The 14,692-nt window shown below is 35.7% G+C and overlaps 2 protein-coding genes across 2 annotated transcripts; both read left to right on the top strand.

The window, feature by feature from the left end:
• The first annotated feature begins 5,901 nt into the window (after positions 1-5,901).
• LOC131148183 (uncharacterized) lies at positions 5,902-6,420 on the top strand. Its single transcript, XM_058097910.1, has one exon. The coding sequence runs from the start codon at positions 5,902-5,904 to the stop codon at positions 6,418-6,420; it is 519 nt and encodes a 172-aa protein (XP_057953893.1).
• Positions 6,421-8,867: 2,447 nt separating this feature from the next.
• On the top strand, positions 8,868-9,895 carry LOC131148184 (uncharacterized mitochondrial protein AtMg00820-like). Its single transcript, XM_058097911.1, has 3 exons — positions 8,868-9,083; positions 9,685-9,738; positions 9,827-9,895. Exons 1-3 carry the CDS (start codon positions 8,868-8,870, stop codon positions 9,893-9,895), a joined length of 339 nt encoding a protein of 112 aa, XP_057953894.1.
• Positions 9,896-14,692: the final 4,797 nt, after the last annotated feature.

Below are 14,692 nucleotides of genomic sequence, written 5' to 3' on the forward strand. Positions count from 1 at the left end.
AAATAAATAAAGTAACTATCAAGAATAAATACCCGCTCCCGCGTATCTATGATTTGTTTGACCAGTTACAGGGGACACAGATCTTTTCGAAGATAGATTTACGTTTCGGGTACCATCAGGTGAAAGTCAAGATGGAAGATGTTCTGAAGACAGCATTTAGAACACGGTATGGTCACTATGAATTTTAGTTATGCCATTTGGGTTGACGAATGCTCCTGCAGTATTTATGGATCTTATGAGCGGTGGTAGACTGGGTACGACCAAAGAAGGTGCACGAGATCAGGAGTTTCCTAAGATTGGTTGGGTACTACCGCAGGTTTGTTAAAGGCTTCTCTAGATTGTCAGGCCCATTGACTAGATTGACCAGGAAAGGAGCGAAGTTTAAGTGGTCTGATGAATGTGAACAAAGCTTCTAGGAGTTGAAGCAGCGACTCATTACTGCGCCTGTGTTGACGATTCCTTCAAGAGAAGAGGGGTTCGTAATTTATAGTGATGTGTCTCATAAAGGGCTCGGATGCGTGTTGATGCAACGAGGGAGAGTAATAGTCTATGCCTCACGACAGTTGAAAGAATATAAGAAGAACTACCCTCCCCACGATCTAGAGTTGGTGGCGGTTGTTTACGAGCTGAAGATTTGGAGGCACTATCTATATGTTGTTAGGTGTGAGATATTTACTAACCATAAGTGTTTAAAGTATTTCTTCACGCAGAAGGAATTGAATATAAGGCAGAGGAGATGGTTGGAGCTAATAAAGGATTACGACTACGCTATCAGCTACCACTCGGGAAAGGCTAATGTGGTTGCTGATGCTTTGAGTCGAAAATCAGTGGAATCATCTGTATCTGCAATGGAGATTCAGCATCCCATTCAGATGGATCTGGAGAGGCTCAGTGTGGAGCTGGTAGTGGGCGATCACCAAGCGTTCATTGCTGACTTGGTTTTGCAGCTGACTCTACAAGAAAAAATTAAAGCAGCTCAGAGGAATGATGCAGAATTAGTAGAGCTTATGGGAAAGGTACAGGATGGTCAGGAACCAGAGTTTTGCATTTCAGATGATGGAGCCTTGAGGTTCCATACCAGGTTATGCATTCCTACCGATCCTGAGATCAAGAGGGTCATTCTAGAGGAAGCGCATCAGTCCCTATATACTGTACATCGAGGTAGCACTAAAATGTACAAGGATCTTCGAGAGTCCTTCTGGTGGAGCAACATGAAAAGGGAGATAGCTCAGTATGTGGATCAGTGTTTGACGTGCCAGCAAGTAAAGGCTGAGCATTAGAGACCTGCGGGATCATTGCAGCCACTCCACATTCCTGAGTGGAAGTGGGAGCATATAGCGATGGATTTTGTCTCAGGATTATTGCCAGCATTGCATGGACAGGACGCTATTTGGGTAGTGGTGGATCGATTGACAAAGACTACCCACTTTTTTCCGATTAGAGTTAGCTACTCCATGGACAGATTGGCTGAGTTATACATCCAAGAGATAGTTAGACTCCACGGCATCCAAGTGTCCATAGTTTCAGATAGAGACCCACAGTTCACATCTCGTTTTTGGAAGAGTCTGCAAGGGGCCACGGGTTCTCAGTTGTCGTTCAGCATAGCTTTTCATCCTCAGACAGATGGACAGACAGAGAGGACGATACAGATTCTGGAGGATATGCTGCGAGCATGTGTGCTAGACTTTGGAGGTCGTTGGATGCAGTATTTGCCACTGGTTGAGTTTACATATAATAACAGCTACCAGGCCAGCATTTGGATGGCACCGTATGAGGCACTGTATGGCAGGAGGTGTCAATCCCCGTTGTACTGGGATGAGGTTGGTGAGAGACAGGTATTGGGGCCAGAGCTAATACAGCGGACTCAGGATAAAGTCAGACTCATCAGAGACAGGATCAGGACAGCGCAGAGCTGACAGAAGAGTTATACTGATGCTCGTCGACGAGAATTGGAGTTTGACACAGGAGATCACGTGTTCCTGAAGGTGGCACCGCTGAAAGGTGTTATGAGGTTTGGGAAGAAGGTTAAGCTGAGTCCTAGGTATATTGGACCATTCGAGATTCTTGAGAGAGTGGGTCCAGTTGCCTATCGCTTGGCATTACCACCGGTCCTATCTAGGATCCATGACGTATTCCATGTTTCTATACTGAGGAAATACGTTTCAGACCCCTCCCATGTGATCAGATAAAAGGCACTGGAGTTGGGTGATACTTTAGCTCATGAGAAAGTGCCAGTGCAGATTCTTGACTGGAAGGAACAAGAGCTACACACGAAGAAGATTCTATTGGTAAAAGTTCTGTGGCGCAACCAAGCCATTGAGGAGGCTTCCTGGGAACTAGAGGATCAGATGCGCCAGAGATATCTGCACTTATTCAGTGGAGTTTAGAGCTGAGCCAGTCAAGTGAATGGAATATTGTTATAGTTTTATTTGTATAATGTAACGTAAGATGGATAGAGTTTTTAGTTTTGAAACGTGAATGGTTTTGGGAGAATTTTGAATAGTTGTAATCTCCCAGAGCCCTCGTTGTAATCACGGTATTCCTCCACCATAAGTAAGGGTAATCAATAAAAATTGGAAGTGTTTTCGCTAAGAAAGGGAAATAAGGGAATGACAAATTTCGAGGACGAAATTTTTATAAGGATGGGAGAATGTAAAAACCCCAAAAAGAGATATAAAAGATTAGTAGAATGATTTCAAAAATAATAATAATAATAATAATAATAATAATAATAATAATAATAAAATTAATTAATTAATTAACTAATTAATTATTCGGATTTAAAAGAAAAAGAAAAAAATATATAATAATTAAAATTTATTTTTATTTTTATTAATAAAATATATTATTAATATTAATTAAATAAATTATTATTATTATTATTATTATTATATTAATATATATATATATATATATGTTAAACCACTTGAAGCTTCAACCCCACCCCCCCCCCCCAGTATTATCTTCATCTTTTTCTTCTTCTTCTTCTTCTTCTTTTCTTTTCTTTTCTCTGCAACTCTCTAAACTCTCTCTCTCTCTCTCTCTCCTCACATTCTCTCTCCCTCTTTCCTCGATTTCGTGACGAATTTTCCTCCGATTGAAAATCCGAAGATATCACTGGACTCCATTCACCGCTACCGTCATTTCTACCGGAGCGGATCGATGGTAGGAGCGACGTAGGCGAATTCCCTGGGATAAGTCATTTTCCCCTTTTTCTTTAATTTCTTACAAAATATAAGCCCAATTGACGAATGGACACCACCACAAAAATCTAGGGATGATTCTCTACAAGCCTAGTGGGATGGAATTCTCGTGGGGGTGTCGGGCCAAAACCTCAAATTTGAGGTGCAGAGGTTATTAAGGGGCTTATTTTTAATTAATTATCATTAATTTAGAAATGCTAAAATATTAAGCATCTGGGACTGAAGTAGGATTTCTAGAATTTAGGGCTCGGGTGAGCGTCACGGGTGTAATTTTGGGACCTGTAGGCAAAATTTGGAAAATTAAGTGGGGATGTTAAATAATAGTTTAAATATTACTTTGAGGTATATGGAGCCTAGGGAAGGTTAGATGAGTATTATTTTGGAGAAATAAGTTAATTAATCTGAGGAAAATGTAAATTGCAAGAGTTAAATTTCGGGCGCCAAGGGCATGAAATTTTGGGTCCTAACGAATTTCTTAGTAGTCAGGTAAGGGAATAAACTAACACAGTAATTTTCCATGCAAATTATTACTGATTATGAGTAAATTTATTTTCAGAAAAGCATATGTTATATTGTGTATTATGAATGATATGTACAATTGGGAAAATACTGTTATGATGATTAAAATGTATATGTATGTATAAGATGTAAGGAATTCACGATTTTAGAATATGAAGTATGGTTTTTTTTTACAGCACATGTGTGGCATGAATATTGTTTTATGTGAAATGTATTATGATTTGAAAAATTTTATGAACGAAACATGTTTTCAGGTATTATGAAAAGATGAGTTATGGTGTGATGGTTTTGACAATTATATGATAAATGATGTATTTTCAGAATATATATACCTGAAACAATTTTGGCGCGAGGATATTTATGTTATCGGCACGAGGCCGTATTTATGTTATTGGCGCGAGGCCATGTATTTATGTTTTCGGCATGAGGCCGTAATTACTATATTTTCGGCACGAGACCGTAATGATGTTATATATATGATCATGTATTATATGTTATCACCACCAGGATGTTAGTTTAGTTCAGTTCAGGGGCTCGGTACCGTAGCTATATTGTAGATCACATATCTACGTCAGATTAGTGCTAACCATCTCACGAGGGGATGGGAGATGGATAGTCGATGTAGCTTTCAGTAGAGTGTGGACGTCCACCTGGCAGTCCGGACCAGGGTATGGCGGGCTCATCGTACTTACAGACATATTTGATTCGGCAGTGGTCGGCCAACCATTGTCGGGTCCCGCCTTCGGGTTGCGCAAGCCGTCATGGGGGGTAATACATGACACCAGCTAGCTATTCATCCTGGGTTTGTTTTCAGTACTACAATTATAACAGATGATTTTATGTATGTTATGATTTATTAACAGATGTGAAAATATATGTTTACCTAGTACGATATGACGATGTTTATAGAATTATGAAATATACTGTATACGTATAAATGCATTAAATATTCATGTTGCCACACAACTGTATTTAGTTTATTTTCCCTTACTAAGAAGTGTCTCACCCCCAAACTTAATTAATTTTTCAGGAGCCCCTGAGAGATCGGCGGGTCAAGGCCGCCGTTGAGCTAGTGAGATTACCCTGTGAGAAGGGTAAGATTTTGTAATAGGGTCAGATTTATTTTGTATTCGACCCTAGAGATATTTTGATGTATATGAGGATGTATAAAAGAACAGTTTTATAATGTTATAGAAAGCTCTGGTATTATGCTTTATGGATGGATGTTTGGATTTTATGTTTACTGCTACTAGGTTTTCCGCTGTGTTTGACAGGTGTCCCCGCTACCCACGGGTTCGAGTTGACCATTTGATCTATTATGTGACATTTTATATTAAGAAATTGAGGGACGTTACATTATATGAACAAGCCTAATAAATTTTTACTAGCCATATATATATATATATATATATATATATTTTAATATGTATATATATATATATATATGGTAGTGACTGAGATTATGAATTTTGAAGTAGATTTAGATGCGTAGATTTGATAAAATTGTAATACAATATTGCTTTATATTTTGCGTAAGTCTACACAAATCCAAATTAAAAATCTGAATGTTATGTTCCCAAATGTAGGAATATAGCTTAATCCATTATTGCGGGATATTCAAGGCTAAACTTACACAAATTTTCCACAATAATCAAAGGGAGATCAAGAAATTTAAAGTTTAAATTTAGATGTATAGATTTGGTAAAATTTGAACACAATTTTGTATTACGTTTTGTTTAAATCCACACAAAATCCAAATTCATGATTCAAATGTCATACTTCCCAATGTAGGAATATAATTATGAAAATCCAGAGGACAACATGCCATCTAGTGCAGCAGCTTACTCGTGCATCAAAGCTGCCCAGACAGGTTAGCCAAGCTTCAAGTAGAAATCTCGAGTAGCAGAAAATCTACAGATATAGCATGTATTTTTAGTTAGTTTAATTAGTTCTTACCAGATTCATGTATGAGTTTGTTATGGTTGTTAAGTTGAGAGTTTATATATACAATTGTATAGTTAATGAATTAATAAAAGAAATCAGTTCTTTTATCAAGATTGATTTCTCATAAGGTATTAGAGATTTCTCTCATTCTCCATTATCATCTTCTTCTTCGAATTTTTCTCAAGTTTGTCTCATCCACCATTGTTGTGTTCTACAAGCTTCTCAAGCTTCTTCAATGGCAGAAACAGTAGCATTTAATGCTCCCACCACAGAGGCTTCATCTTCTTTACAAGACAAGTATAATCTTAGTGATCCTCTGTTTTTGCATCCTGGAGAAAATTCGGGAGTAATTCTCACTTCTCAACCATTGATTGGGGGAGAAAATTATCCTCTTTGGGCAAGATCAATGAGGAAATCTCTAATTGCCAAAAACAAGTTAGGATTTATTGATGGATATTTAACCATGTCTTCACTATTGGCGAATTCTCCAAATGTTGTTCAAGCATGGGTTCGTGTTGAAAATATGGGAGTTACCTGGATCATCAATTTTGTATCACCAAAGCTCCAAGGAAGCATTATCTATAGAGATACTGCTTTAGAAATTTGGACTGATCTTCGAGACACTTTCATTCAAGGAAATGGAACCAAGATCTTAATATTCAGAAGCAAATTGCTAAGATTCATCATGGGGAGCAATCACTCACTAATTATTTCACTCATCTCAAGATTTTGTGGGATCAATTGCAAAATTTGAGTCCATTTCCTCAATGTACTTGTGGTCAATGTGTGTGTGGGATCAATCAAAGATTGCGGAATCTTCAAGCGAAGGAGTCCACCATGAAATTTCTCATGGGAGTGAATAATGCTTTCTCTCAAGTAAGAACTCAGATCTTGCTGATGGATCCTTTGCCTTATGTCAATAAGGCTCATTCTTTATTCACTCAAGAAGAAATGCAAAGGTCTGTGCATAATGTTGTTAAGGTTGAATCCACTGCCTTAGCAACCAAGAACTCAGGAACCAATTTTAAAGGCAAAGAAAGTCCTTTATGCACTCATTGTGGAAAGTTAGGCCACACTGTGGACAAATGCTATAAGTTGCATGGTTTCTCACCAGGATTCAAGTTCAAGAACAATAAAAATGCCACTGCTCATCAAATTTCATCTAATATTGAACTCATTCAAAGAAATAATTCTCCTGGAATTACTGATTTTGTTTCATCAAAGTATGTATCTCAAGCTCCAGTCTTTACTCATGACCAATACCAACAACTTCTGACATTAATTGGTTCTTGTCCCACTCCACAATTACCTAAAGATCAAGAACTTCATGTTGCTAATTCTATGACTTGTCCATCAAATGTTGTTACAGGTAATTATATTGACTACAAGCATTCTGTTTTTTCTACTAAAGTTGTTAACATATAAGCTTATGATCTTCATACATGGGTTATTGATACTGGTGCAAGTGATCATATAGTCTGTTCCATTCAAATGTTAACTTCTTATACTGAGATTTCACATACTATGGTTAAAATGCCTAATGGGGAAGCAACTATTGTTACACACATTGGCACCATTAAACTTTCTTCCCACATAACTCTTCATAATGTTCTTTTTGTGTACCCTCTTTTACCTTTAATCTTTTGTCAGTCAGTGCCTTAACCAAATCTCAACCTATATGTTTGGATTTTCTATCACAATTTTGTTTTCTATAGGAACTTACATGTTGGAGCACAATTGGAATGGGAAAATTGCATGATGGTTTGTACTTATTACAAGACACCAGCCTTTCTCAAGCCACTGCATCCTTTTCTGATTTCTTTTCTAAGCAGAATTTCAGGGCTTTCTCTGTTGTTTGCTCTTCTTCTCTCTTTTCAAATGTGTTTTCACTTTGGCATTCAAGTCTTGGGCACCTTTCTGATGTAAAAGTTCATTCTTTGAGCAGTGTTTTACCTTATCTTAAGAATTGTTGTAATAAACTTTGTACTGTTTTTCCTTTGACAAAACAGAAAAGAATTCCTTTTCCTTTCAATAATAATAAATGTGTTTATCCTTTTGATCTTGTTCATATGGATGTTTGGGGTCCCTTTTCTTTTTTAACCTCTAATGGTCAAAAATACTTTCTCACTATTGTTGATGATGCTTCTAAAGCAACTTGGGTTTTCTTGCTCAAAACTAAATTTAAAGTTAGACCATTTATTGTGTCTTTCTATAACATGATTCTCACTCAATTTGGAACCGAGAATAAATCCATTAGATCTAATAATGCCTTAGAATTTAGCTTTAATGATTTTTATAGCTCTAAAGGAATTGTTCATCAATTGAGTTGTGTTTACACCCCATAACAAAATTCAGTTGTGGAGAGAAAGCATCAACATATACTTACTACTGCTAGGGCATTATAGAATCAATCCAATGTTCCTCTCCTTTTGGGGTGATTGTGTCCTCACTGCAGTCTACTTAATAAATAGACTTCCATCCCCTTTTCTAAATCATAAAACACCTTTTGAACTTCTATTTCACAAACCTTCTTTCTATTCACATCTTAGGATTTTCGATTGTTTGTGTTATGCTACCAATCTCACTCCTCATAAACACAAATTCACTCCTAGAGCCAGAAAGTTTGTTTTTCTAGGATATCCCTTCAATGTCAAGGGTTATAAACTCTTTGATCTTGATTCTCATACAATTTTTCTATCTAGGGAGGTTGTGTTTCATGAGTCAAGTTTTCCATTTGCTTTAGATAACTCTCCTAAGTGTGACAATCTTATTCCTTTACCTATTTTTCCTTCCATTCCTTATTCTGAGTCTCCGACTATCCCTTTCTCCATTCCCTCTTCTTCTTTACCTATTTCTAATGACACCATTGTCCAAATTCATCAAGATTTTGATGAAAATATTCCTGAATTTCCCGATACACATGGTGTTTCTAATGCATCTGATTAGCCTATTATTCTTAGAAGGTCTACCAAACCTACTAAACCACCATCTTACCTTGAGGCTTATCACTATAATCAAGTCACATCAGCTGCCATTCCAAGATCCTCCATACATGTTTTAGGTACTTCTCATCCCATTCAATCCTATCTGTCTTATAATAGCCTATCCTATCCATATAAGTCCTTTTGTTGTGTCATCTCTTCCATCATTGAACCTACTTATAATCGCCAAGTTGTTGGTAACCCCAAGTGGCAGGCAGCCATGGATGCTGAGATTTTAGCTTTAGAAGCTAATCATACTTGGATTGTTACTTCCTTGCCACCTGGTAAGAAGCCCATTGGTTGTAAGTGGGTGTATAAAGTGAAATACAAATCAGATGGTTCTGTTGAGAGGTATAAGTCCAAGCTGGTTGCTAAGAGTTTCACCCAAAAGGAGGGGCTGGATTACATTGACACTTTCTCACCAACTGCTAAAATGGTATTTGTCAAAACTGTACTTGATATGGCTGCTATGAAAGGCTAGTTTCTCAGCCAACTTGATGTAAATAATGAATTTCTTTATGGAGATTTGAATGAAGAGGTTTACATGTCTTTTCCACTAGGATTTCATAGAAAAGGGTAGCAATCTTAGGTTGGTCACTGTGTTCACAGCCAGGGGGAGTAGCCTCAATTGGTTTGTAAACTCAATAAATCACTCTATGGTCTTAAAAAAGCATCTAAAATGTGGTTTTCTAAGTTCTCAAATGCCTTAATTGATCTTGGTTTTGTTTAATCCAAGGCTGATTACTCTTTGATCAAAGGTTTAAGTTGAAAGATTTAGGGGGCTTGAGGTATTTTCTTAGTTTGGAGGTAGCAAGAACAACCAAGGGTATTTCCTTGTGTCAAAGGAAATATGCTCTAAAAATTTTGGAAGATGTTGGTCTACTAGGATACAAACCAGCCAAAGCTCCTATGGATCCTTGAAACTTAGCAAACATGAAGGTGATGTGTTAAATTATCCAAGTCAGTACAGAAGGTTGGTTTGGAGATTATTATACTTAACTATTACTAGCCCTGACATTACATTTGTTGTTCACAAGCTCAGTCAGTTCATGGCAAAACCTAGAGAGCCTCCTTATGCAACTGCTCTTAAGGTACTTCATTATATTAAAAATGAACCAAGGAAATGAGTATTCTTTTATGAAAAAATAGAATTATATGTCAAAGGTTTCAATGATGCAGATTGGGCATCATGTTCAGACACAAGACGATCTGTTACAGGATACTGCATTTTCCTTGGAGATTCATTGATTTCTTGGAAATCAATGAAATAAGCTACTATATCAAGGTCTTCAGCTGAGGCAGAGTATAGGGCTATGGTTGTAGCAACTTGTGAGATCGTGTGGATTCTTTATTTGCCAAGGGATTTGCATATTAGGCATGATAGAGAAGCCATGTTATTTTGTGACAGCCAATCAGCTTTGCACATAGGTTCCAATCCAATTTTTCATGAAAGGACCAAGCATATAGAGATTGATTGCCGCACTGTAAGAGACAAGGTGTTGGCTAAGGTGATTAAATTGAATTATGTAAGAACACATTGTCAATTGGCAGATTTGTTGACTAAGGCATTGGGTTATAAATAATTCTCGGAATTATTATCCAAGATGTGACTGTTTAACATTTATTCTTCATCAGTCCATCTTGAGGGGGAGTATGAAAAGCCAGAGGACAGCATGCCATCCAGTGCAGCAACTCACTCGTGCATCAGAGTTGCCCAGAAAGGTCAGCCAAGCTTCAAGTAGAAATCCTGAGTAGCAGAAAATCTGTCATGCAGATACAACATGTATTTTTAGTTAGTTTAATTAGTTCTTATCAGATTCATGTATGAGTTTGTTATGGTTGTTAAGTTGAGAGTGTATATATACAGTTGTATAGTTACTGAATTAATAAATGAAATAAGTTCTTTTATCAAGATCGATTACTCATAATAATTTTATTAATGACTGCACAAAATTTAAAGATGGAAATTTGATATTAATTCTCTGGTAGCAGTGGTATCTAGAAAAGTAAAAAGGCAAAAGCTCCTACAATATAATTTATTTAATTATTAAGAAAGGTTTGAAAATTTGCTAAGCGGGGTAATGTGCTGAGTGGGCTGAAGACTTGGGAGAAAGAATGGAAAAGAAAACAGAAGAGTCAAAATGGAGCAATAGAAACGTTCCAAGCGGGCTGAGGACTGGAGATGACAGAGTACAATTGAAACGGAGGAATAAAAAGTGTTCCAAGTGGGCTGAAAACTCACTTGTGCTAAGTGGCGGAAATACGTGAGACGAGGTCAAGATGGAACAATAACACAAATGTGCTAAGTGGGCAGAAGACTTGGGAGAAAGAATGGAAAAGAAAACAGAAGAGTCAAAATGGAACAATAAAAAGGTTCCAAGTTAACTGGGTATTCTCGTATGTGTGTGTATGGACGCTTTGGGTGTCAGCCTCAGCAGGTTGCAGCTTTAATTGCTGATGTTCAAGGACGTCGTCTAAACTATAGTCTACTAATTGTTTCCATTCTTAGGTACTCTGGCAGTGAACAAGCAGAAAATACAAGTTGTAGATATCCTACCTAATAAGCTAAACATGTGAAGCTTTTGCACCATTTTCAGAACAATAATAATAATAATAAATGATCCGGAGAAAATTAAAATATTGGCTCTCTATATGTTAGATAACTTGGGACATATATATATATAGACTATCTTTTTTCACTGTTTCCCATTTGCTTTGGTCGATGGCAAGGTCTGAACACACAATGCCCCAAAAAATGACAATTGAAAAAAGCCACTGCTTTATGAGTTTTTTCCAATTTTATTATTAAATATAAATAAAATATAAATTACACTCTGATTGGGAAATTTTTTTCCAAAATAATGCTCACGTAATCTTGCAGCATGAAGCTGCAAGATTTAAACTCATGGGCCGCTCTGCCTTCGACGCATGGCAATGAGAGAAACAGCAGGAAGGTGACGCGTGGTGACACTAGACCAAATCTCGCAACTTGGAGCTGCGAGATTTGAAGAGAGCAGCCAACGGGAAGGTGACGCATGGTGCAAATCTTGCAGGACCAAGTTACGAGATTTGCACCTGAAATCCATTCGCGTTGTGACACGTGGTATATATCTATATTTATATAACCATCCCGATGTATATTTATAACCTCATCGGGTGAATAGTGAAAAGGAGAATGAACCATGCCCCCTGTGTGCGCTGAGTAGCCTTTTTATAGGCTCCGAGAACCTCTCCATATTTGGCGCCAAGAATTTGTTACGGGGATATGATTACCTGCGAGTGGCAAAAAGGTTTCTGACAGAAGAATATATTTTTTTTCTACGCGCGCCATTCTGTTTGGGCGAGAATTAACTTTTCAATTGCACGTGATTTTTTTTTCTTTATTTAATTTTCTGAAATTTCTTTAACAGCTGATTTCCAATTTTGTTGAGCGTCGAATCTGAACTTGATTTTTTTATTTCTCTGCATTTTATTTGTATTTTCTTGGTATTTTCTTTTTTGTATTTTTTTATGTCTCTTTTTGCAATTGTTTCATAAAGACTCGATTTTCGAACACCAGGAGACCCGAATCAGACGTAATTAAAATACCGAGACTCACTTGAAGTCACCGAGATTCAAATTAAAATATTGGGACTCACTTAACGTCACCGGGACTCGAATTAAAACAATGGGCTTTTCAAAGAGGGTCCTCCAATCTTCAGGATTCGAAGTCAGCTTTTATTACATCGGGTCCCCTCAGGAAAGGTTGGTAAAAATTGGGGTGTCGACAGGAGGTGTAATTCCCTTAGGCTATTTAAGGGAGAAGATGGGGTATTTTATTTAGAAAAAACGTGAATTTATTATTTTACTTACTGAGAAATTTTCTGTTTTGAGTTGGATTCGTTTCATAGTTTCGTTTGGATTATTTGGGTTCGTTGCTGCATCTAGAGGAAGGTTAGTTTTAATTGATTTAAAATTTTATAATTTTATTTTCATGTTTTGCTTGCCTGTTAAATGCTCTGGCCTGCTTATTGCTCTTGATTACTTTGCAAAAGAGAATATTGACCCATTAAAATTCGATAGTTTTTTTAATTAACAATTTCATTAACGTGCAGTTTTAGTGAAAGCAATGAAGTATCATAAGATCCATCAATATATCTATATTTATAAATTTGAGTTTTCTTCACAAATCAGTTACCCATGTCATGTATGTTTGTGTCTCTATTAGTATGTGTATATACTTTGTGTGCATAATGAACTGTAGAATTTGGTATTGCTGTACACTTAGGCATGTTTAGGTCTTGAAAATAAATTTTTTTTCCATTTCCAGGATTCTAAATAATTACAAAAATGGCACCTTGTTGTCCAGTTTTCTAATAGGAAAGCTGGAAAAACAACAAAAAGATGTTTTCCAAATTTTGGAAAACTGGAAAACAATATGACATTTTAGTGATTCCATTTTCAGAAAACTAGAAATGAAAAATAAAAACTATTTTCCAGAATAGAACAGGTTCTTACTTCTTCTCAAAGTTCTGGTGTAATTTTACAAAATGGATAGTTCTGTTTTGTTGGTCTTCTATTTCCCAAGTTTCATTTAATTCTGGGTGGTGCTGAACTAAATGTGTTGAATAATTTGTGCAGATATTGCTGTTTAATTGTATGTCTGTGCGGGATCCTCATTTGCTTCTTCTGAAACTGATGAATACATAAAATAAAGTAATATATTTATATTTACTTGTTGAATTTAATTGTTTAATTTTGATGTTGCAGTAAATTACATAAAATAACATTTATTTTAACTATTTAATATTAGGGCAAAGGGCACTGATGTCTAGATTTGGTAAAAAAGGTATTGATTTTTCTTGAAATTTCAAAAATTTCAGAAATGTGCTTGAGTTTTTAAATCATAAATCGCCCTTGAAATTTGATAAAATATAAATAAAAAAAATTGTGTGTTTTTTTTGACAAATTTTAGGGATGATCTTTGAAATTTTAGAAGAGGTTGATGAAACTTTTGAAATATCTAGGAAATTTCATTTTTATATTTTATTAAATCTTCAATGAGTTGGATGTCTTTTACACTTAATATTATCATTTACCCAGTTTATTTCCAATGTGAAAATAGGATGATTTCATAGTGAAATAAATGAAAAAAATATATGACTAATGATATCATTTTTTGTCATTTTGATAGTAGGGTCAATGTAATAGTAAGTGTATCGTGCATAATTACGATTACAAAAGAGTACAAAGTCAACATTTTCATTCTTTATTGATATTTTTATTTGATTGATTTCGTTCTTATCTTGCACTTGAAGCACAAATTTTAAGTATTAAATTTAAATTTATGTAAATTTGAATAATATTTATTATATCTGTATAATTCTAAATTCAAGTTCAAAGAATCTCCCGAACACAAGATTAGAAAAAAATAAATAGAACTGTTTTAGTGATTAGAAAATCACTGTAAGAACATATTTTCACTTTCAACTTTTCAAATATTTATTTAAAAATTCAATATTTTTTACATTTTGAAGTACAAAATAAAATTGTGCATGAACAGGGAATACAAATACACATCTTTTGCAACTCTCAAGAATTATGAATAATTTCTTTAGTAATTTTGGATATTATATATTATATTTAAGAAGTCTTTTTTTTTTCTAAGCGCGAATTTAAATGCCTCCTGCATGACTGATGCAATGATGTAAATTTTCATGTTGGTAGATATCATAGGTTCTCGCATGCTTAAACTATATTATTATATTGTTTGCAAACGTTTCAGTGTCATTGTAAAAATGAGTAAATGTTCAAATTAGACCCGGCATGCTGCCGAAATTTCGATACGACTTTTCGTAGAAAAGTCAAAATTGCATGCAAGAATATTTTCAAAGTGACAAGTAAAATATTTAGAGAATATTGCATGCACATGAACGTAATGAAAATAATTTTTGTTTACTATTCACTTAGCATATCACTTATACATAAAATTGTTGTTTTGCGTAGGTCTTTTATATTTCCCGAGTGTTAATCTAGATGGCAGGAAGTTCAAGCAGTATTCCGGTT

This window comes from Malania oleifera, chromosome 2 (assembly GCF_029873635.1).
Source record: "Malania oleifera isolate guangnan ecotype guangnan chromosome 2, ASM2987363v1, whole genome shotgun sequence".
NCBI lineage: Eukaryota > Viridiplantae > Streptophyta > Magnoliopsida > Santalales > Ximeniaceae > Malania > Malania oleifera.